At 51.0% G+C, this 20,900-nt stretch overlaps 1 protein-coding gene across 2 annotated transcripts; it reads right to left on the reverse strand.

Moving 5' to 3' along the window:
• Window positions 1-53: 53 nt before the first annotated feature.
• On the reverse strand, window positions 54-20,800 carry BRME1 (break repair meiotic recombinase recruitment factor 1). 2 transcript variants are annotated; one of them, XM_059696584.1, is made up of 9 exons: window positions 20,430-20,800; window positions 19,643-19,693; window positions 14,425-14,599; window positions 12,108-12,189; window positions 11,803-11,907; window positions 6,860-8,128; window positions 3,668-3,753; window positions 1,606-1,698; window positions 54-1,279 (listed from the first exon to the last, which is right to left on the reverse strand). In XM_059696584.1, exons 2-9 carry the CDS (start codon window positions 19,671-19,673, stop codon window positions 1,129-1,131), a joined length of 1,992 nt encoding a protein of 663 aa, XP_059552567.1. In that variant the 5' UTR covers window positions 19,674-19,693; window positions 20,430-20,800; the 3' UTR covers window positions 54-1,128. The 2 variants fall into 2 exon arrangements, with proteins under 2 accessions (XP_059552567.1, XP_059552568.1); XM_059696585.1 differs by lacking the exons at window positions 54-1,279; window positions 1,606-1,698; window positions 3,668-3,753; window positions 6,860-8,128 and adding an exon at window positions 10,821-11,695.
• Between the last annotated feature and the right edge of the window lie 100 nt (window positions 20,801-20,900).

Genomic DNA, 20,900 nt, shown 5'->3' on the forward strand with positions numbered 1-20,900 from the left:
GAGGGAGTCACTGGCAGAGCCACTAATAAAGGGACAGGTCTGGTCCACCTGGTGGTGACCAATTTCATAGAAATAGCTTTTTTTCTGAGAAATGGGTTTGATGACAGTGTCTGGGGCTGCTTCTGATGCTACCTTGGGGGCTGTGGTCAGGCTTGTGGGGGATGAGGTGTGCAGTGACCCCTCCTTGACATCCTGTCTTAATAACAACCCCCCAGGACTGCCTCCTTCCGGTCTGGGGCTTCAAAGCAGCTTGTCTCATGGAGAACAGACAGGGCCACTGAGCACGGGGAAAAAACACCTCTCCAGGTGAGTCCTGTGGGCTCACTGCCTCACAGGTGCTGGCGTGGGTGCCTCAATGGGCCCACACAGCCACCCGCTCCCAGGGAATCCCACACACTCGGGATCTCGTGCGGACACCCTGACCTGTGTCCCAGCAATAGCCCTACTTGCCCTCCTAGGGAGGATGAGAAGCAAAAGGGGAAAGAGGCAGTTAGGTTTGTGGGCCGAATATCAAGGAACCCAAAGGCTTCAACCTTCAAACAGCAGGTCCGGGGCCTTGCTGGGGAATCATTTATTAGTGCTCTTCCCAAAATAAATAAAATGGAAATCCAGAGAGAGACAAACGCACAACCAACAAAGGGGGCCCTTTTTCCTCCAGGAAAGAAACAAATTCTGAACCTGCCATAACCTCAGCTAAGGAGCCAAAATTTGCAAACCCAGATAAACATCTGGGTGGCTCTGGGCCCTGCTCCTGGGGCCCCAGCCCGCCTCCACTTCCCCCTGCAGCCTCAGCCTCTCGGGGAGCAGGTTCCCTCCCCATACAGACTCCAGAGGGCTGCTGTGGACCCAGGGTTTCCCAGGGAGGCTGACTTCCAGGTCGGCTAAAGGGCAGTTTCTGGGGCCCACTAGGACCCGCTGGAGCATCTTGGGGATAACAAAGTACCAGGGGTAACAAAATACCAGGAGCAACATCAGGGACTGAAGGCTTTCCGGGGTCTGCAGGGGGATTGTTGACAGCTCTGTGGCAGGAACATCAGGCACTTCTGGGGCCAGGGTTTGAACAAAACATACATCCATGGGAGGGGTAAGCCCTGCACACAGTCCCCCAGCTTCCCCATTCGGAAGCATCTACAAATCCCGCCAGGGTTGCTCCCCTCTCGGGAGAGCCCCAGCCCCCTTTGATGTGTAGGGCATGGGGGCTTTCCCTGCAGGCTTTGCCTTCCGGTAGTTGAGGCGCTTGAATGCTTCCAGGTCCCGGTGGGCATTCATGATCAGCCGGCTGCAAGAATATGCTGGCTTGACTATGAGGCAGAGCAGGACACACCCACACTCCTGTTTGCACATTCTCACAGAGGCTCACACACTCTCAGACACACATGCACAATCAGAATCAACCTGTTACAGAGTGGACCACTGACTGTCCCAGGCCCTCTCTAGAGCCTAACAAGTCTATAAAGGATGAATCTATGACGTAATAGGTGAGAGCCCAGGAGGAGTGACACTTTTTGGAGGTCTTTGATGGGAGGTCTGGGCGGCTGTAGGGTGCCTCCTTGCTGCCACACTGGTTTTCCCATCCCACTGCCTGTCCTATCCATCCCCTCTTACTTCAGGTTGGAGAGTTCAATAATGAGGCCGCGCATGGTATTGGTTGCGTCCTCCATCCTGGTGGCTTCACGGGGCTTGATCCCCTTGTGGGTACTGTAGGGAAAGGAAGATAAGAGGCCTGACCTCAACAGGCAGCTCCACCAAACACCATTCTGGGGGGCTTTCGCTGGGCCTTCAGCTGTCTGCTTTCCCAGATATTAAGCTACTGCGGGCAGAGCTCTGATGGCCAACCCAGCTGGATCGATTGCCAAAAGCACACCCAGAATCCAGCCACCTCTCCCCACCAGTCTCCCCAGACCCTGCGCCTACAGCTTGTCTCCCATGCAGTATGGGGTGAAGGGCTGTGAAAATGGTCACTGCACCATCTGCTGGCCCCTCCAGCCCCCATCCCCTCCCTCTCGTCCCTGCCTTCCCTCCAGCCACAAGATGAATTCCTGGCCTTTCCCTGAGTACCTCTTAGGGCTCTGGAATGTTCTCTCCCAAATGTCTCCTTCTTGAGGGGGATTGGGGGAATACTTTTCTGATCACTGAGTTAAAATTTTAACCTCTTCCCCACTGACTTTTTCTCCCTAACACTCTGCCATCTGCTTATCTAATTTGCTTGTCTCTCTCTCACCCTGCCTGCCCCATCCAATGTGCAGTAGATGGTGGCTTCATGTTTTGTCCTGTCCCACGCTGCCTGCCCAGTGCCCAGTGCCCAGTGCCCAGAACAGTTTCTGGAAGAGCCGGCACTGGATGGTGTTAACCTCTATGGGAGCGGTGGATGTGCCACAGCACCCACTGTATCTAACATGTGGCCTGCGGGTGCTGGCAGAGGGTCGTCCTCCTGGCCTCCAGTCAACAGCTTTCCCCAAATCACACCAGACCCGGGCATGGCAGCACCTCCTGGTCCTTCACTACAGGATCTCTGTTCTGCTCCACCTGCTGCTGTCACCCAAGATGGCTGGCTGACCTTGGCCTTAGCTTCTTTTGTGTCTTACTCACCATGGGCCATGACCGCAGGCCCTGCCCTGGGGGCCTTCCAGATGTCCATGTGGGGTCACATCGCCCAGCAAGGACATCAGACTCAGACGCGATTCCCCCTCCTCTTTGCTCAAACAATGGTGGGGCCATTTTGACTGAATGGCCTCTGGTACTTGTGCAGGGTGTGTGTGTGTGTGTGTGTATGTGTGTGTGTGTGTGTGTGTGTGTGTGTGTGTGTGACTAGTACAATAGGTACTAGTGACAAAGCTTATGCAAGGGAAGAAGGCAAAAACATGCTACCTTATCCCTGGAGGAGGAGGAGGAGGCGGGAAAGAAAAACTCACCCAGGGTTGCACCCCTAGTCCCTCTTCCACACTTGCTAGACGGAAACAGAAGCTTGGCCATAAATAATTGATAAGGCACCGCCTCTGCAGAGAGGCCTGTAACAGGAGAGGATGGCCACCCAGTGCTTGCCCCGGCAGGGCGGGAGAAAGGACTGGAGGGAGATGACAGGCTGTGAGAGCCTCTGGAGTAAGGGGAGAGGACACCCTCGTCCCACACACACACACTCCTCAGGTGGAGGGACAGTGCACCCAGTGGCCTGCCTGGGGCACAGAGCCAAGTGGGAAGTGAGGAGACAAGCCAGGTCAGACCCTGGGCCAGAACTGGGACCGCCCAAGATCGGCCCGGTCAAGGTTCTTAGCTGTTTCACTGAGGAGATTCAGGGAAAGTTCTAGACCTTTTCTCCAGAAAAATGCACACACTGAATTCAAACAACCCACAGAACCAGGGGCACCAACAGGGGTCCCGGGAGAGATGCTTGTTTGGGTGCAGATGGCTGGTGACCAGTTTTCCACCTGCGGGGAGCCGGGGACACACACAGTCTGAAGGACAGAACTCAGCTCCCTTACTGGATTGAGGAAAGCGAGGCCCAGTGAGGGAGAGCCAGGCCCCCTCATCAGCAAAATGGGAGCTCACAGGGCTGGGGCGGGGGGTGGAGATCATGGCAGCTCAGTGCCAGGAAAGCAGTGACACTCCCTCTCTAAAGGGAAGACCCCCCCTAGATGAGGGTCCTGGGGTGGCCTCCCACCTGGCCTACCTTGGCTGAGACTCGATGAGGGGGCCTCCTTCAGTACTCAGGCTGGTGCCAGGCCAGCAAGGGCCCACCCCGCTCCCTGCAGGAAACTGGAAAGAGAGCACATGTGTGAGCAGTTACCCTGCACAGGAAAGGAAAGGAAAGTCACACAGGAAACGTCTGTGCCCCTGGGGCCACGGCAGGAACACCGAGGCTGGAACTCCTGGAGGAAAAGTGGTTAGACCTGGGGGCCACCAGCTGGGCTGCTCTTGCCATCACTCCTCAGAAAGAGAGCAGACAGGGAACCACGGGCCTGCACCTTCCAACAAGCTGCCCTAAGCCTTGGGGGCTCCAGCCACACATTCTCTGTGCATCCTGCAGTATCTAGAAAGGCACAGAGAGGACCCCTGGGTGCAGCGACTGTAGCAAGGTGGGCATCAGTGTTGAAGGGAAGGGGTCAGCCAGATAAGCCACACATTTTATGTCAGAAAAAGATCTTGCAAATCTATTGCAAAGGAAAAATTCATACTTAATAGGGGAGAGAGCCAAATAACCCGGAGAAGCTTAAGTCTCTAAATATCGACAGTGTTTTAATTTTTGTGGAAAATGTCAGGCTCAATCACGGGGTGACATGTGTCCCAGGGAAAGAGGAAAGAGGCCGGGGGTGGGGGTGGGGGCAGCAGCTTAGCCCAGAGCCTCTTTTAAGGAGACCAAAGTCTTGGGGTTGGAAAGGCGCCTGTTCTAGGGACATGCTCTTCCCTGATGGAGTGGGGACAGGGTGAAGGATTGAGCTACACTAGCAAAGAAGTACCTGAAAAACTGCCTGTAGCCAGTGGTTCTCACCTGGGGATGACTCCATCCCCAGGAGACACTTCACAATGTCTGGGGACATTCTTGGTTGTCACGACTGGGGAAGAAGGTGCTACTGGCATCTGGGTGGAGGCCAGAGATGCTACTCAACATGCTACAGTGCACAGGACAGTCCCCACCACCAGAACGAGCTGGCCCTGAATGCCAGCAGTGCCAGCTGGGGTCTCTGCTGCAGACAATAATTCAGTGTCTCCAGCATCTGGCTATTTCATGCAGGCAACTCTCACTTAAAAGACCACATATTCACCCAACTCACTGCACTGTTCCTGGCCACAGGAATATTCTCTCGCCCACCAGGATTGTGTAAATGTCGGTCACAACAAAAGTGTTTCTGAACATGCCAGGGTCAGAGCTGTAGGCCCCTGAAAGGGACCTGGGACTCAGCTTTGATGCTCCTTAATGCAGCAGTGTATGGAGGCTCCACAGCTCTGGGGTGAGTATCATGTCCCAAGGGAGCTGTTGTAGAAGAAAACACCAGTTTCCTGTGAGGGGACCTGGGTTTGAAGCTGGTCAGTCACCGCTGTGTAACCTCTGAGTCTCTGAGTGGCTTCACCTGACGCGGCACCCACCACCGTGCCTGGTGAGGCTGCCCTCCCTCCATCTGTGCTGCACCTAAGTGTCCCTACCCACCTGGCCTTCCTGCCAAGGGCTATCAGAATCTTCCCATGAGAATTTGCTTGTGCCTGGGTCACCCCAACTTGTTCAGGAACGCCCAATATCTAAACGAAACTCATCTGGGCGTTGGCAGCCTTGTTAAGGCAGAGCCTACTCCCCTGGGGCACCTGTCAGGTCTGACCACCTGGCTGTCTGCCCAGGGCCCCCCCACTGCTGACTCTCAAGTGCACAGTCACTGGCAGCCTGTCCGGAAGGGCTCGCTCTTTTGCCTGCTGGCTGCCACCAAATGTCCCAACTGCTTCCCCAGCTTTCTCCCTTAGCCACTGCCCAAGAGGCCAGAGACTGGGAGTAACTTAGACGGCATTTCCTTCCGAGTGAGGAGTTTGCACTTTTCAAGAAACAAGGCTCCAATTCTAAAATTTCAGCTGTTCCCAGGAGATCGTGTTCTAACTCTGCACTGTGACCTACTTTCCATGATCTTGCTCATCTGGTGATCATGAGACAGGTGCAGGAGGAGCCAGGGCCCGGACAGCCCAGGGAGGGCCAGGTCTGAAATCGCCTCACAGGTGAGCACTGTGGAGGGCCAGAATGCAGTGGAGACCACCTTCGCTCAACCCAGTCACGCTCCCTCCGCCCTCAGAACGGCTGGCTTTCTTCAGCTGGGCACCCGATGGGATCCTGTGCTTGTTTGGGAGCTGTGTCACATGCAGACTCTTTAAGTTCCAAAATGAAAGGGTACAAAAATGCTCACTCTGGCCCTAGCTGGTTTGGCTCAGTGGATAGAGTGTCGGCTTGTGGACTGAAGGGTCCCAGGTTCAATTCTGGTCAGGGGCAATTCTGGTCTGGGGCAGGCTCGATCCCCAGTGGGGGGCGTGCAGAAGGCAGCCAATCAATGATTTTCTCTCATCATTGATGTTTCTATCTCTTTCTATCTCCCTCTCCCTCCCTCTCCCTTCCTCTCTGCAATCAATAAAAATATATATTTTTAAAAAATGCTCACTCTGGGAGAGGTAGGCGGGAACAGTGCTACTGAAAACCTCAGGGGAGCAGGGACCATGCAGGCTCTTGACAAGCATGTATTGAATACATTTTTTGGGGAAAATATCTTCACAGGAACAGCTGAAAAAACAGGCCATCGTTTGTAAAGGGAGTTGGACTCCACATTCTGGGATGGGGTGGCTGAGGCATAGGTGTAGAATCAGGATAATCTGGATGCAGACTCGGCCTCCTCCCCTCCTGGCTGTGTCACCTCTGGCAGGTGCCCAACCCAGTGTGTGGAAAGAGAACCGAGAACCACCTACCTCTCAGAGCACCACTGCAAAGCACTTAGCCCAGGCTCAGGTGTGCCACCAGCCAGGGACATGGAGCCTACTCTGGGAGCAGGGCTCAAGCAAGGCTGCCACCTGCCCTGACAGGTGAACGCCAGGGCTGGCAGAGGCTCATTGGGCAGCTTTCCCACTGCCTGTCACGCAGGCAGCCCCAGCATAAAATCAAAATTCCATACATATGTTTGGCACAGGCCCCTCATGGAAAAGCAGGTCTTTCTTTCTGGAAAATCACAGACTCCACACATCCACTGAAGTTGCAACTCAGACCCCCTAGACTCGTCTGCCATAGAAACAGACTACCACACGCCCCATCTTCCCCCACCACTGGGTGGTTTGGACGAGAGCCTGTGGACACTGGCACCTGTTCTGGGATGGTCTGGCTGTAACTTAAGGAAGCTCTTACCTGCTCAGGTGGGGCTTCAAAGTTGAGGGCTTCCAGGGCATCCTGTATCTGGCTGTCTGGCAGGAAGTCAAGTTCCAAGGCGGCCTGGTCTGCAGGGTCAGGATGCTTGGGCTGGCCTGCCGGGCCTGCAGGGGCATCTGGGCTGCCCTGGTGGGCCCTGGCATCCGGGGGAGGACCAACTGCTGTTTCTCTGCGCAATGGTGGAACAGAGGCTCCAAGGGACAGACTGAACCCCCCAAAGTCTTGTTCATGGCTCTGGCTACCTAATTCGGCTGCCTTTTCACCTGAGGGCTGTGACAACAAAGACAACGCGCACACACCTCCCAGCCCTTCTTGACCCAGGTCTGGTACCTGTGTCTGACCAACAACTGGGTCAATTTCTGAGGCTACAGGACTGGGACATCCAGCACCTACTGAGGGCTCTTGGGTCTCATGAGCCAGAACCAGGGAGGCTGCAGGGCCCCTGGAGACATCACCAGGGGGGTCGGCCTCCCACCCTTCCTCTCCTCTGCTTTCTGTGGTCTCCCCAGCGAGAGGCGGGCCTGTGAGCAGGGCCCCGCTATGGCCTCCATCAGGGGCCTTCCCGCTGGGAGAGGCAGGTGCCTGGGTGTTAGCCTTCTCATCTGGCCCCGTCAACCCCAGAGCCCTCTGTTCTGACTTGGTGGGGTCTGTGCCCACATCTGTGATGACACTGATCCTAAGGGAGGAGTGTCTGGGGCTGCTACAGCGCCCTCCTGCTTCCTTGCCAACCCTGCCGAGTATCTGCAGGGGGTCAGGTGGGGCCTGGGCTGCAGATCCTGGCTCTGAGCCCTGAGTGACCAGGCCTAGGACGCTGTCTCCTTTCTCCTGGTCAGTCCCTGTTCCCCCTTGGCCACCTTCCTCCTGTGGGACTCCTTGGTCTGGCTCCTTCTCCTCAGCACCACTGCTTGGCAGATGCCCTTTCTGGCTGAGATCACCTGGAATCCAACCCCCCTCTGTGCTTCCAGCATCTGGCAAATCGGTCCCTTGTTTCAACAGACAGTCCTGGCTGGCACTCTCTGAAACCAAGGGCACCATCCCCCATTCTGAAGAAATGTCATTGGAGACCTCAGGCTGAGAATCCCCCCTGCTGGACACAGGTGTTACAGCGCTTTGGACACTGTGCTTGGAGTGGGTGCCATCTGTTTGCGTCTGGTCTCCTGGCTCCCAGGCCTCCAAGATAGTGAGCTCTGGGGACTCCTGCCACGGCTGGCTTCCTGCCTGCTGGGCACTGGGCTCTGGTGGTGTCTCCTGTGTAGAGAGAAAGGCTCAGCCTCAGGCCTTCAATAACCAACCACTCTGAAGGTTTTTCTAGTTGTTACTGCCCCTGTACAAAGTCTCAGACACTGTGCAGACCACTGAAGGGATCAGTACAGTAATTCCGTCTTATCCATGGGGGATGCGTTCCAAGACCCCCAGTGGATGCCTGAAACTGCAGATAGTACTGAACCCTGTATATACTATGTTTTTTCCTATAAATACATGCCTATGATAAAGTTATATTTCAAATTAGGCACCATAAGAGATTAACAACAATAATTAATGATAAAATAGGACAATTATAACAGTACACTGTAATAAAAGTTATATGAATGGCTTTGAGGCCATTACTGAGTAAAATAAAGGTTACTTGAATACAAACACCGTGATACCACAGCAGTCAATCTGATAACGCAAACGGCTGCTAAGTGACTGATGGGAAGGGAGCATATGCAGGGTGGAGCCACTGGACAAAGGGACGATTCATGTCCCAGGCAGGACGGTGTGAGATTTCATCACATTACTCAGGACGGCATGCAATTTAAAACTTATGAATTGTTTATTTCTGTATTTTCTATTTAATATTTTTTTGGAAGTGGTTGACCACAGGTTAACTAAAACCATGGACAGTGAAAGCACGGAAAAGGGGGGACTACTTACTAGTACAGGGCAGAGCTTTGTGCCAGAGGCCGGAGGGTAACCGGAAGCCCAGGAATCCTTCCCACATCCCCTTCTCCCCACCAGGCATGTGGAGATCAAGGACATACTAGTAAAACTCAAGGGGGTCTGTGGATGACACTAATGTCAATTGCCTGTACTGGAGACGAACCATACTTATGTAAGAGTCACCACTTGCGAAACTAGGGGAGGAAATACAGGACTTCTCTGTGCTGTTTTGTTGTTAAATTGTGGTATGATGCACACAATGTAAGATTCACCATCTTAACCATTTTTTGTTGTTGTTAATCATCACCTGAGGATATTTTTCCATTGATTTTTAGAGAGTGGAAGAGAGGGGGAGAGACAGAGAGAGAGAAACATCAATATTAGAGAGACACATCAATTGGTTGCCTCCCACATGAGCCCCGATCAGGGCTGGGGATCAAGCCTGCAACCGAGGTATGTGCCCTTGACCGGAATTGAACCCAGGACCCTTCAGTCAGTGTGTCAGTGCTCTAGCCACTGAGCAAAACCAGCTAGGGCACTATCTTAACCATTTTTAAGTGCACAGTTCAGTGGCATTAAGTAAATTCACACTCGCATGCAACCATCATCATCACCCATCCCCAGAAGTCTTCACCTTGTACAACTGAAGCTCTACCCCCATTAAACACTAAGTCCCCACCCCCCCTCTCTCCAGCCCCTCATGACCTCCACACTACTGTCGTTAGAAGTTTGACTAATCTAGGGACCTTATGTAAGGGGAATTGTACGCCATTTGTTGCTTTGTGACTGGCTTATTTTGTTAGCATAATGTCCCAGGTTCATCTGTGTTGTAGCATGCAGCAGTATATCCTTCCTTTGTAATGGTGAATAACATTCCATTGAGTGGATATGCAACATTCTGTTTATCCCATTCATTCATTCATCAATGGGTCCATACTGTTTTTTTGCAACTTCCTATAAATCTCTAATCATTTCAAGATAAACTGTTTAAAAGGTGGGAGATGACCAGAGCAGGCTCAGAGAGAGTATGGCTCCAGCTGGGACATAGATGGAGGACCATCCTTAGGTAGATGGCACCTCGATCCTTCTAGGTGCTCAAGCCTAAACCTGTGGAGTCACTGCAGCCCAGATCGCCCCTGACTGTAGATGCATGTATCTGACATTCCCGCCTGGCATTTCCTGGTCACCTCCAGTGTGACACAACGAACACCAGCTCCTAAGCATCCCCTTAGAGTCTCCCTGTCTCAACGAGCAGCAACTCCATCCTTCAAGCTATTCAGCCCCTAACAATGGAGTCAACTCAATATCTCCCTTCCTTTCACCCCCATGCCATCATCTCTCCCTTCAAATTGAACTGCAAATAAATTCAATACCTAGGGACCGAGGTTTGCATCCAGGATGCCTACAGAGAGCAGCTGCTCCCCCACTTCTTTTGTAGTTATCAGTGCTGGGGGGGAGACACCTTCTCAATAACCTTCCTGCACAGTAGGGCAAATATTTCTAGGAGAGGGTCTGCATTGCAAATGTCAGACCACCGAAGGTCACAGCATGTCTATAGGGCTTCAGTGAAGCCACCGGCCACCAGACCGCTGAGTCACATACAGCCTTTTCGGCATCAATGGCAAAGCTATCACCCGTACTTTTTTTTTTAAATTAAACTTTTTGTAAGATCATTGCAAATTCTTGTGCAGTTGTGAGAAATAATGTGAAAAGATCCTTTGTGCTCCTCACCCGGTTTGCCCCAATGGTAACATCTTATATAACCAAAGTACAGTATCACAACCAGGGTGTTGAAATTGATCAAGTCCCCCGCCTTATTCGGCTCTCCCATTCGTGTATGTGTATTAAGTTCTATACGGTTCTCTCACTGGTGGAGGCTGTGTATCCACTCTGAGAGTTAAGATATTGAAAAGTTGCAAAACAAAGATTCCTGGTACTGCCATTTGCAGCCACACACACCTCTCTCCCATGTTGTGACCTCCCCGTCCCTCCCCCTGCCCCATCTCCAACTGCTGGCAACCCCTAGTCCACCCTACATGTCTATGATCTTTGTCATTTCAATAATGTTCTGTAAATGGAACCCTATAGCAAATAACCTTTCAGGATTGGCTATTCCTACTCCATGTAATGCTCTGCAGATCCATCCATGTGGTTGCCTGTGTCACTACTTTGCTCCTTTTTTTATTGCTGAGTTGTGTTCACGGTGACAGACCATGGTTTGTTCAACCATTCACCAGTTGAAAGATATCAAGGGTGTTCCCAACTAAGGCTGATTACAAACGCAGTTGCTGGCATTCCCACCACTCACTTATTGTGGGGCCTGTGTTACCAGACAGTGTCAGCGCTGGAGCTCACAGCGGCAAGGATAAGGGAGCACACTGTGAGAGCCCCCACAGCCCCCACTTGCCCAAAAGCTACTGAGAAGCAAAGGGGTTCAGGGACAGAACATGGGCTGCCTTTCTGAGTTTTCTTTTTTAATCCTCACCGGAGGATATGTTTTTATTGATTTTTAGAGAGGGAGGGAAGAAGGGAGGGAGGGAGAGAGAGAGAGAAAGAGAGGAAACATGATCAGTTGCTTTCTGCATGGCATGCACCCTGATAGGGGATGAACCCACAAACTAGGTATGTGCCCTGACTGGGAATTAAACCTGCAATCTTTTGGTGTTTGGGATGACACTCCAACCAACTGAGCAGCAACTGGTCAGGATTGCCTTTCTGAGTTTTCTAGTTTTCACGAAATGTGGGCAAGAGGGCTCTTGCCTCCAGCACTCTGATATGGGCACAGCTGTCCTGAGTGCCTCTCACAGGCATGGGAGCTGCTTGCATAGCACCTGCAGTCCAGAGACATCTGTAGTGCAATGTGCTGAAAATGGGGTGTGGAGAGGTGCAGATCTAGCCATTGCCAAAAAACAACAACAACAAGGTTAAACTCCGCTCCCAAGGCTTGGCCAAGAAGCTGCCCATCTATGGGGCTCAGCCTGCTGATTTTAGGGTCTTACCGAGCTAAAGGCCCCACTCCCGAGGTCCTCTTCCCTCGTAGCAGCTAGTCTTGTCACTGCCTTCCTGGGTTTTGCAAACTGCGGGACAAACCTCCTGTCTGAGTTCTGTGAACCAGATACAACAAGAACAAAGCAGCAATAAATATAAGGGAGGAATGAGGTCTAAGAAAACAAACAAATGCCCAAACCGGTTTCCTTCTTGTCTCAAACCTGGCCTGTGCCCTCTATCCCCAGGGCAAACAGCCCATTGGCCACGAGGATGAACAGAGGCAGGAGCTCCAGGGAAAGCTACAAAACAGGCTCACCTGGGAAGGAGGAAAGGGGATTGGCTCCTTTTCTGGTTGCGAGAGGCTCCTGGAAGGAGCTCCAGCTTCCTTGTCCAGAGAGCTGGGTGGAGAAAGACAAAACAAGAGGTTCTGAAATCACCCAAGGCTTTCAGTGCACCTAGTGGGACAGAGAATGAAGTCCAAGGGCAAAGCAGGGCTCAGTCTCCCAGAAGGGAGGTCCTGGAGCACCTTGCCGAGAGAGGGTGGGATGAAGGGGAGCAGTGTGCTGGGGAACATTTGACTCTAAGAAGGGTGTTGAGTCCCACATCTAGAATCGAAGCTGCCTGCTTGGCAGCACTTCACCCTTATAATCCCAGGAATCGGCTCCTCAGGTAAGACCAGGAATTCTCATTTGCACTGACACTCCTGCCTCCAACTCTGCAAATTCTAAGGGAATTTGTAGATATGAGAAACACAGTGCCCAAAGAAACAGGAGTATTCATAATTGCCAAGACCTGATGGCCTCCAGTGCGTAAATGAAATGGTACAACCAGAAAATGGAATATTATTCAGCACTAAAAAGAACTGAGCCCTGGCCAAGTGGGTCAGTTGGTTAGAGTGTCGTCCTATGCACCAAAAGGTTTTGGGTTCGATTCCCAGTTCGGGCACATATCTGGGTTACAGGTTTGATCCCCAGTAGGGGCATGTAAGGGAGGCAACCAATCAATGTTTCTCTCTCTCCCTTCCTCTCTCTCTCAAATCAACAAACATATCCTCTGGTGAGGATAAAATAAATAAAATAAATGAGCTATCAAGCCATGAAAAGACATAGAGGAAACTTAAATGCACATTACTAAGTGAAAGAAGCCAATTTGAAAGGCCACATATTGTATGATTCCAACTACATGAGATTCTGTAAAAGGCAAACTATGGAGAAGTAAAAAGACCAGTGGTGCCCTAGCCGGTTTTGCTCAGTGGATAGCGCGTAGGCCTGTGGATTGAAGGGTACCGGGTTCAATTCTGGTCAAGGGCATATGCCCAGGTTGCGGGCTCGATCCCCAGTAGGGGGCATGCAGGAGACAGCTGATCCATGACTCTCTCTAATCATTGATGTTTTTTTCTCTCTCTCCCTCTCCTTTCCTCTCTGAAATCAATAAAAATATATTATATATATAAAAAAAGACCAGTGGTTGCCAGGATCAGGGGGAGAGATGAACAGTCTCTCAGAGCACAGGGGATTTTTAGGGCAGTGAAAATACTCTGTATGATACTATAGTGGTAGATACATGTCTTTATACATTTGTCCAAACCCATAGGATGTATACCAAGAGTGAACACTAAGGTAAACTATAGACTTTGGTTGATGATATGTCAGTGTAGGTTCATCTTTGGCTAAAAAAATAAAAAGTACCATTCTGGTGAGTGATGGTGATAATGGGGGAGGCTATGCATGTGTGAGGCAAGGGGTATGTGAGGAATTTCTGTCTTCCTCTCAAATCTCTGTAAACCAAAGTGCTCTGAAATTAAAAAAAAAGTTCTCTGAAATTTTTTTGTTTACATTCTCATCTGAGGATATGTTTTTTATTGATTTGTCAGAGAGAGAGAGAGAGAGAGAGAGAGAGAAATATCAATCGGTTACCTCCCATACATGCCCTGACGGGATTGAACCTGCAGCCTAGGTATGTGCTCTGACCAGGAATCAAACCTGCAACTTTTGTTGGCAAATGGGACGATGCTCCAATCAACTGAGCCACGCGGCCAGGGCTAAAAATAAAATCTTTTAAAAAACATTGGTGAGACTACGTTTATCCTATATAATAAAACCTTAATATGCAAATTGACAGAACAGTGGAATGACCAGTCACTATGATGCGCACTGACCACCAGGGGGCAGATGCTCAACACAGGAGCTTCCCCCTGGTGGTCAGTGCCTGGGGGAGCGGCTGCTCAGCCAGAAGCCGGGCTCACAGCTGGCAAGTGCAGCGGCTGTGGGGGTGGTGGTGGTGGTGGTGGTGGTGGTGGTGGTGGGAGCCTCTCCCGCCTCCACTGCAGGCAGGCGGTAAGGAGCGAGGGGTCCTGGATTGCAAGAGGGCTCAGACTGGGCTGAGGGAACCCCACAGTGCACAAAATTTCATGCACCGGGCCTTTAGTATTATAATAATTGTGGAGATATACATGTATACTTTTTTTAAAAAAGACCAAAATGTGGAACCAAAATTTCATATGATTTCAACTTTGGAAGTGGAACAGGAAGAAGCATGAAGATATGCTAATGTGCTTGAATTGTGCCAGCAGAGGTTCCAGAGACAGAGTAAGTCTAGATACTGATAGTAAGAGTCTGTTTTGAGCCACCTACCTGGAGGCCTCCTGTCCTGATTCCTCCCCACTCTGCTCTGTAGAGGGAACAGGTCCTGAACTGCCTTTTGACTCTTCAGGGTGACCCAAAGGGCCAAACTGGAAACTCTGAGGATCCCCGTCAGGGTCTCCGAGCCTTGGGTGCTTTGGGGGTTTTGGTGGACAAATTCCTTCTCCTGGTTTAGAGAAAAGGAAGACAATGGGGTAGAGGATGCCAGGAGCATGCACTTCCATGGCTGACAACCAAACCTGGCGAGGCCACTGCTGCAGTGTGAGCAGGCTTGTTCCAAGGGCAGGAAACCACTGCTCTGACACTTGCCTGGAAAGCGAGAGATGGGACGGAACCTTATCCAGGTGGGGCCTAGGAGCTTATGTGGCTATGGGACTCCAAAGCTTTTTAACCTGTGGACTGGTCATGATTGAGGCTGAATCCTGAGTTGGCCTGATTTGGCTCTAAACCACAGAAGACAAAACCCAGCTGACTGCTTTTCTGGGGAAGTGGTGAGAGGTGTGTACTGGCTCCTTTGGTCTCGGCTCAAACATCCCTGCAGAGGAGCCATTCCCTAACTTTTCTATAGAGCATCCCCTGTCAGGCCCATGCTGTTTTTGTTGACTTCAAAGCTCTTCTGCAAGAATCAATGTACTGGGTCCTTTCTGTCTTGCCCACTACAACTTGCTCCATGCAAGGAGTGGCCTTGTTTATCTCACTCTCTGCTGAGTCTCAAGTGCCCAGAAGAGCATCTAGTTCACCATCAGTGATCAATAAATATTTGGTAGATGATTGAATAAACATGTAGAAAATACACATCACTTCCCAGGAAACGCAGATACAAATAAATGGTGTACCACGCTAGTTTTCTGTGATGCCTGGAAATATCCACCCTGGGAAAACTTGGACCCAGAGTGACTAAGTGGTAATTACGGAACTGATGTCTCAGCTGCCACTTATTTCCTTGTATCTCTGCAATACCTCTCCGTCACTGAGAGCAATTTAGAGCTTAAAGGTACTTTTAAAAATATATAGATTTCATTAATTTTCACAGAGAGGAAGGGAGAGGGATAGAGAGAAATACTGATGAGACAGAAACATCGATTAGCTGCCTCCTGCGCGCCCCTACTGGGGATTAAGCCCACAACCAAGATACATGCCCTTGACTGGAATCGAAACTGGGATCCTTCAGTCCACGGGCCAATGCTCTATCCACTGAGCTAAACCGGTGAGGGCCTAAAGGTATTTATTAACATCTCTTTGTTGGATAAAGGAAACTCCCTTACACATGAATCACCAATTGTTGCTGGTTTGTGAAACGTCCCCAAATCTGGGCTCAACTGAATCATTTATTTAATGAACAAATAATAAGGTTTGACTCTGGTGAGCTCCAGGCCAGACACTGTCCTAAGAACTTGGGTGTGTTATGATAAAACTTCAAGGTAGGGTCCTGTTGTTATGCCCATTTTACACATGAGAAAGCACAGGTACAGAAGGCCAAGGAATCCAGAGCGGGATCCAGGCATCCAACTCCAAAGTCTGCACACCTAAGTGTACTTCGGCATTTATTGAGTGCCTACTGTGTACCGTGCTTCTGACCAGGCAGTGAAGACAAAAGGACAAACCAGACATAGGCCTGATCTTCCTGGAGTTCAGTCACGTAGACCCTTTCCAACCTCAGCTCCTTACACCCACTGACATTAACCCATTGAATAAGCGCCCCCTTTCTCCCAATGCCAATTGCTAGGGCCCACCTCAGCATTCATTCAACTGTGTGCACTCCACTAGACCACAGCAACTTTCCTATAACTTCTAATTCTGTTATGGTTCGTGTGTGCCCATTCAGAACTATAACCCACTGCTGTGTATTTGATTAGCTCTCTCCATGAGAAGCATTTTTCTTTTTTTTCTTGACTTGACCTTGAAGGTGTGGAGGGGAGGCACTAAGTCTGCTGTACCTTTTGATCTCGTGCTTGATCTGCCTCTCCTCAGGTGCCCACCCCAATGCTGCACCCAGAGCAACGCTCCAATGAGTTTCTTACACAAACATATTCCTACCTTGTGGTCTGCCAGAAAACACAAAATACAGCAGCTTCATTTATTTGGTTTTTTTTTAAGATGCCCAAACACTAGCTTTCTTTGCTAATCTAATGGACATTTATACCAAATAAGAAGCAAAAATATCAACAGAAATGAAGAGCCTCTCATTTCCTTCCTGTGATCTGTTCCCACAGGACTAATATAAGAAAAAACTAAGGCAGAACCTTGTTTTCAACCCCAAAGGCCAAAAAGATGTTGGAAGGGAAAGGGCTTCTTTCACCATCTGCCAGAACTGTCTTCCTCTCTCCCCACCCCATCCAAGGCATACAGAAACAGCTGGGCCAGCCCCGGGGTTCAATGAGCTGGGGGTCCACAGCCAAGAGAGGCCCCAAATGACTTGCTGTGGGTGGGCTTGGCTGTCCCCAGCTTCCCCCTCTGAGGTCAGAGAAATTCTCATGTCCCAAGCAGCCTATTGCTCATCTCTACACAAAATATTTCAATCTGTTGATAATTTATTTTTGGTCCCACATTTTGAGGGGAAAAAATGAATGCTACTCCCTAACTTCATTAAGCACTAAGTAAAGAAGTTATTGCTAAACTTTTAAGAAATTTGAGTTACCTTAGACAATAGACAGGGAAATCAAACTATGCTATGTAATACTTGTGTTTCTTTTCTAATGAGGAAATTTTATATGTATATGGACAAGTGAAGATGGTCCCAATATACCATGAAGTAAAAAACAAAGGTTGGCCCTAACCGGTTTGGCTCAGTGGATAGAGCATCGGCCTGCGGACTGAAGGGTTCCAGGTTCGATTCCGGTCCAGGGCATGTACCTTGGTTGCAGGCACATCCCCAGTTGGGGGTGTGCAGGAGGCAGCTGATCCATGTTTCTCTCTCACTGATGTTTCCAACTCTCTATTCCTCTCCCTTCCTCTCTGTTAAAAAATCAATAAAACATATATATTTTAAAAAGGTTGCATATCAATGTGCGATGACGCTATCTCTATATATAAAAGCCTAATATTTTAAGTGCCCAACCATTCGACTGTTCTACCAGTCACTATGACATGCACTGACCACCGGGGGCAGACACTCCGATAGGTAGGTTAGCTTGCTGCTGGGGCCCAGTTGATCAGGACTGGGCAAGATGGGCTGGACATGCCCTGGAGCCCTCCCGTGGTCCCTCTCCAGCCTCTAAAATATTTCTTCTAATTAATTTCCTTTCAATGTGCATGAATCCGTGCACCGGGCCTCTACTTTCCCAATAAAAACACTATATTTTTGTATGTGAAGGAAAAGTTTGGAAGAAGTAGTGTACTCAGGTTCATTTCCTGTTTGTTTTCTTTTGCTTTTTTAATGTTTTAAATTTTTATTGATTTCAGAGAGGAAGGGAGAGGGAGAGACAGAAACATCAATGATGAGAGAGAATCATTGATTAGCTGCCTTCTGCACGCTCCACAGTGGGGATCGAGCCCACAACCTGGGCATGTGCCCTTGACCGGAATCGAACTGGGACCCTTCAGTCCACAGGCTGATGCTCTATCTACTGAGCAAAACCGGCTAGGGCCTGTTTTTTTAAATCCCCACCTAAGGATATATGTTTTTGATTTTTAGAGAGAGAGGAAGGGGGAGGGGGAGAAAGAGAGAGAAACATTGGTTGCCTCTCGTACCAGCCCAGTTTGATTTGGGGATCAAACCACAACCAGGATTTGAACCCTCAACTTTTTGGTGTAGGGGACAACACTCCTATCAACTGAGTTACCTGGCCAGGACATTTCCTATTTTTATTTATTTATTTATTTATTAATATATTTTATTGATTTTTCACAGAAAGAAAGGGAGAGGGATAGAGAGTTAGAAACATCGATGAGAGAGAAATATCAACCAGCCACCTCCTGCACACCTCCTACTGGGGATGTGCCCGCAACCAAGGTACATGCCCTTGACCAGAATCGAACCTGGGACCCTTCAGTCCACAGGCCGATGCTCTATTCACTGAGCCAAACCGGTTTGGCGCTATTTTTATTTTTGTTTGTTTGTTTTTTAAATGCTGTACTATATGATTGATCCATGGCCTGTGGTTTTGCTGGATGTTAACATAGGGGAATAAAGTCTGGAAGGACAATCATAATAGTAGCATATATTCGCGTACTACCTAGGGTCTCTTCTTGGTGCATGACAAACACTAATCCAGCCCTGGCCGGTGTGGGTCGGTGGATAGAGCATCGGCCCTGGCACTGAAGGGTGGTAGGTTCAATTCCCGGTCAAGGACCGTACTTGGGTTGCAGGTTCGATCTCCAGCCCAGTCAGGGGCAGGTGTGGGAGGCAACCAATCGATGTGCCCCTCTCACATCAATGTTTCTCCCCCCTCCCTCTGCTCACTCCCTTCCACTCTCTCTAAAAATCAATGGAAAAAAATATCCTAAGGATATTTTGTAAGAATAACAAAACAAAACAACAAATACTATCCTAATCCACATCTGAGCTCTCAGGCAGGGTTCTCTACCTTAGCACCACTGACATCTGAGGTTGGATGGCTCTGTGTTGTGAGGGCTGTCATGCACATCCTATGACTTTGAGCAGCATCCTGGCCTAGACCCACTAAACGCCAGGACCACCCCTCCCACACACCCCAACTGTGAAAACCCAAAATGTCTCTAGACATCGCCAACTTCCTCTGCAGGGCAAATGCCTCCCCCCACCAGGCAGAGAATCACTGTTCTAAAGAAAAGGAGGGGCGCTCTATGACCCCGTTTGCAGAAGGGGGAAAGTGAGGCATGCAGCACGTCACCTGCCCCACGGAGCAGCAGAGCGGGGCGGATCGCAGGTTTTCGGTCTGACTGTGGAGCACGCAGCCACACCCCAGAGGGCCTTGCCACACGTCACGCTCCGTTCAGGACCAGTCTCTGGCGTGGGCTGGCATGGGGGTTGCACCCCTGCCACAAAGCCGGGGCCCTGCCCCCCCTCCCGGCTGTAGAACCCGCCAGAGGCTGGAGGAAGCCCACAAAGCTTTCACTTTCTCCTGGAGGCACTCTTCCATCATTTATACTTTTTTTAACCAGCAGGTATTAAATTATTTTTTTTAAAGGAGCTTGGTGTGGTCACTTCAGCATTTCCGCAATTAATAAGCCCAAATTCCTACGAAGCGCAGAAACGGCCATAAAGAGATCAACTTGAATATCCGGCTACCTGAGGTCCGCAGCTTCTTCCGCTTACTCATGTTATCCCGCCCTGAGAAACCTGGAAATGAGCAAAATCCCATCGTTACCAGCAGTCACTGCCCCCGATGCGGACCCAGGGCCGCCGGCTGAGGGGAGAAGCCACCCCGTCCCCCACCTTGGCCCGCGGGCCGCCCTGAGGGGTCAGCTGGGCCCCAGAGGACGCAGGTGGGAGTCGCAGCAGCCCCGGGCCAGGCCTGGCTGGGAGGCGGCGGGGAGGGCACCGAGGGAGCTGCCCGGCTGCCCAGGGTCCGGCGCGCCCGGAGGGACCGGGAGGCGGCGACCTCGGTGGTAAGTCTCCGGCAGCCTGTGCGCCGCTCCTCCCTCTGGGCTGGAGTCTCGGGAACCTTCTAGAGCAGCGGTTCTCAACCTGTGGGTCGCGACCCCTTTGGCGGTGGAACGACCCTTTCACAGGGGTCGCCTAAGACCATCCTGCATATCAGATATTTACATGACGCTTCATAACAGTAGCAACATGACAGTTATGAAGTAGCCACGAAAATGATTTTATCGTTGGGTCACAACATGAGGAACTGTATTTAAAGGGCTGTATTTAGAATCTAGAGACACGCGAAGGCTTTGGGGGGGCCCTGGGAGTCCTTCAGAGTCACCAGGTGACTTCAGAGGGGCCTTCGGGGGCGCTTCAAGGGCTGGACGTGGGGCCTTTGGGGAGGGGGGGGGAGCGCTGGGCCTTGAGGGGACGGGAGCGACCACAGGGCAATTCCTTCCACCCTCAGGGACGGACGGCCCAAACTGACCTGAGCCAGAGAAGTTGTTGAGAAACCTCTGTCCTTATCAGGCACTGGGAAGGTCTGCCTGGAGCGGGTGGGGGACACCTAGGTTACGTTATATGCCTGAAATATTCTGGAGAAAATAAAAGATAATCTGGTTCCTCTCAGAGGCCGGGCAGCCCTCCGGGAGGGTCGGGAGCTGAAGGGCCAGGAGGCCTGAGGCCCGAGCTTGTGGAATGGCTTCTGGCAACTAGACCCACACTAACCCTACTGCGGCCACCGAAGTGTGAAGAACGCCCAGACCCAGACCGCCGCGCGGGGCGAAGTGAGCCCTGCGGCCACGGCCACCCCGCACGCCTGAGCGCGCTCTACTTCTTTCCCGCGCACTGCTAGGCCCAGTCCCGCGCATGCGCGGCGCCAGCTTTGGCCGCTCACACCCACTCACGCCCCGCCTCTTGCCCGGACCACTCGTGGCACCACCCACCGCCCCGCAACGCG

This window comes from Myotis daubentonii, chromosome 5 (genome assembly GCF_963259705.1).
Source record: "Myotis daubentonii chromosome 5, mMyoDau2.1, whole genome shotgun sequence".
NCBI classification, from domain to species: Eukaryota; Metazoa; Chordata; class Mammalia; order Chiroptera; family Vespertilionidae; genus Myotis; species Myotis daubentonii.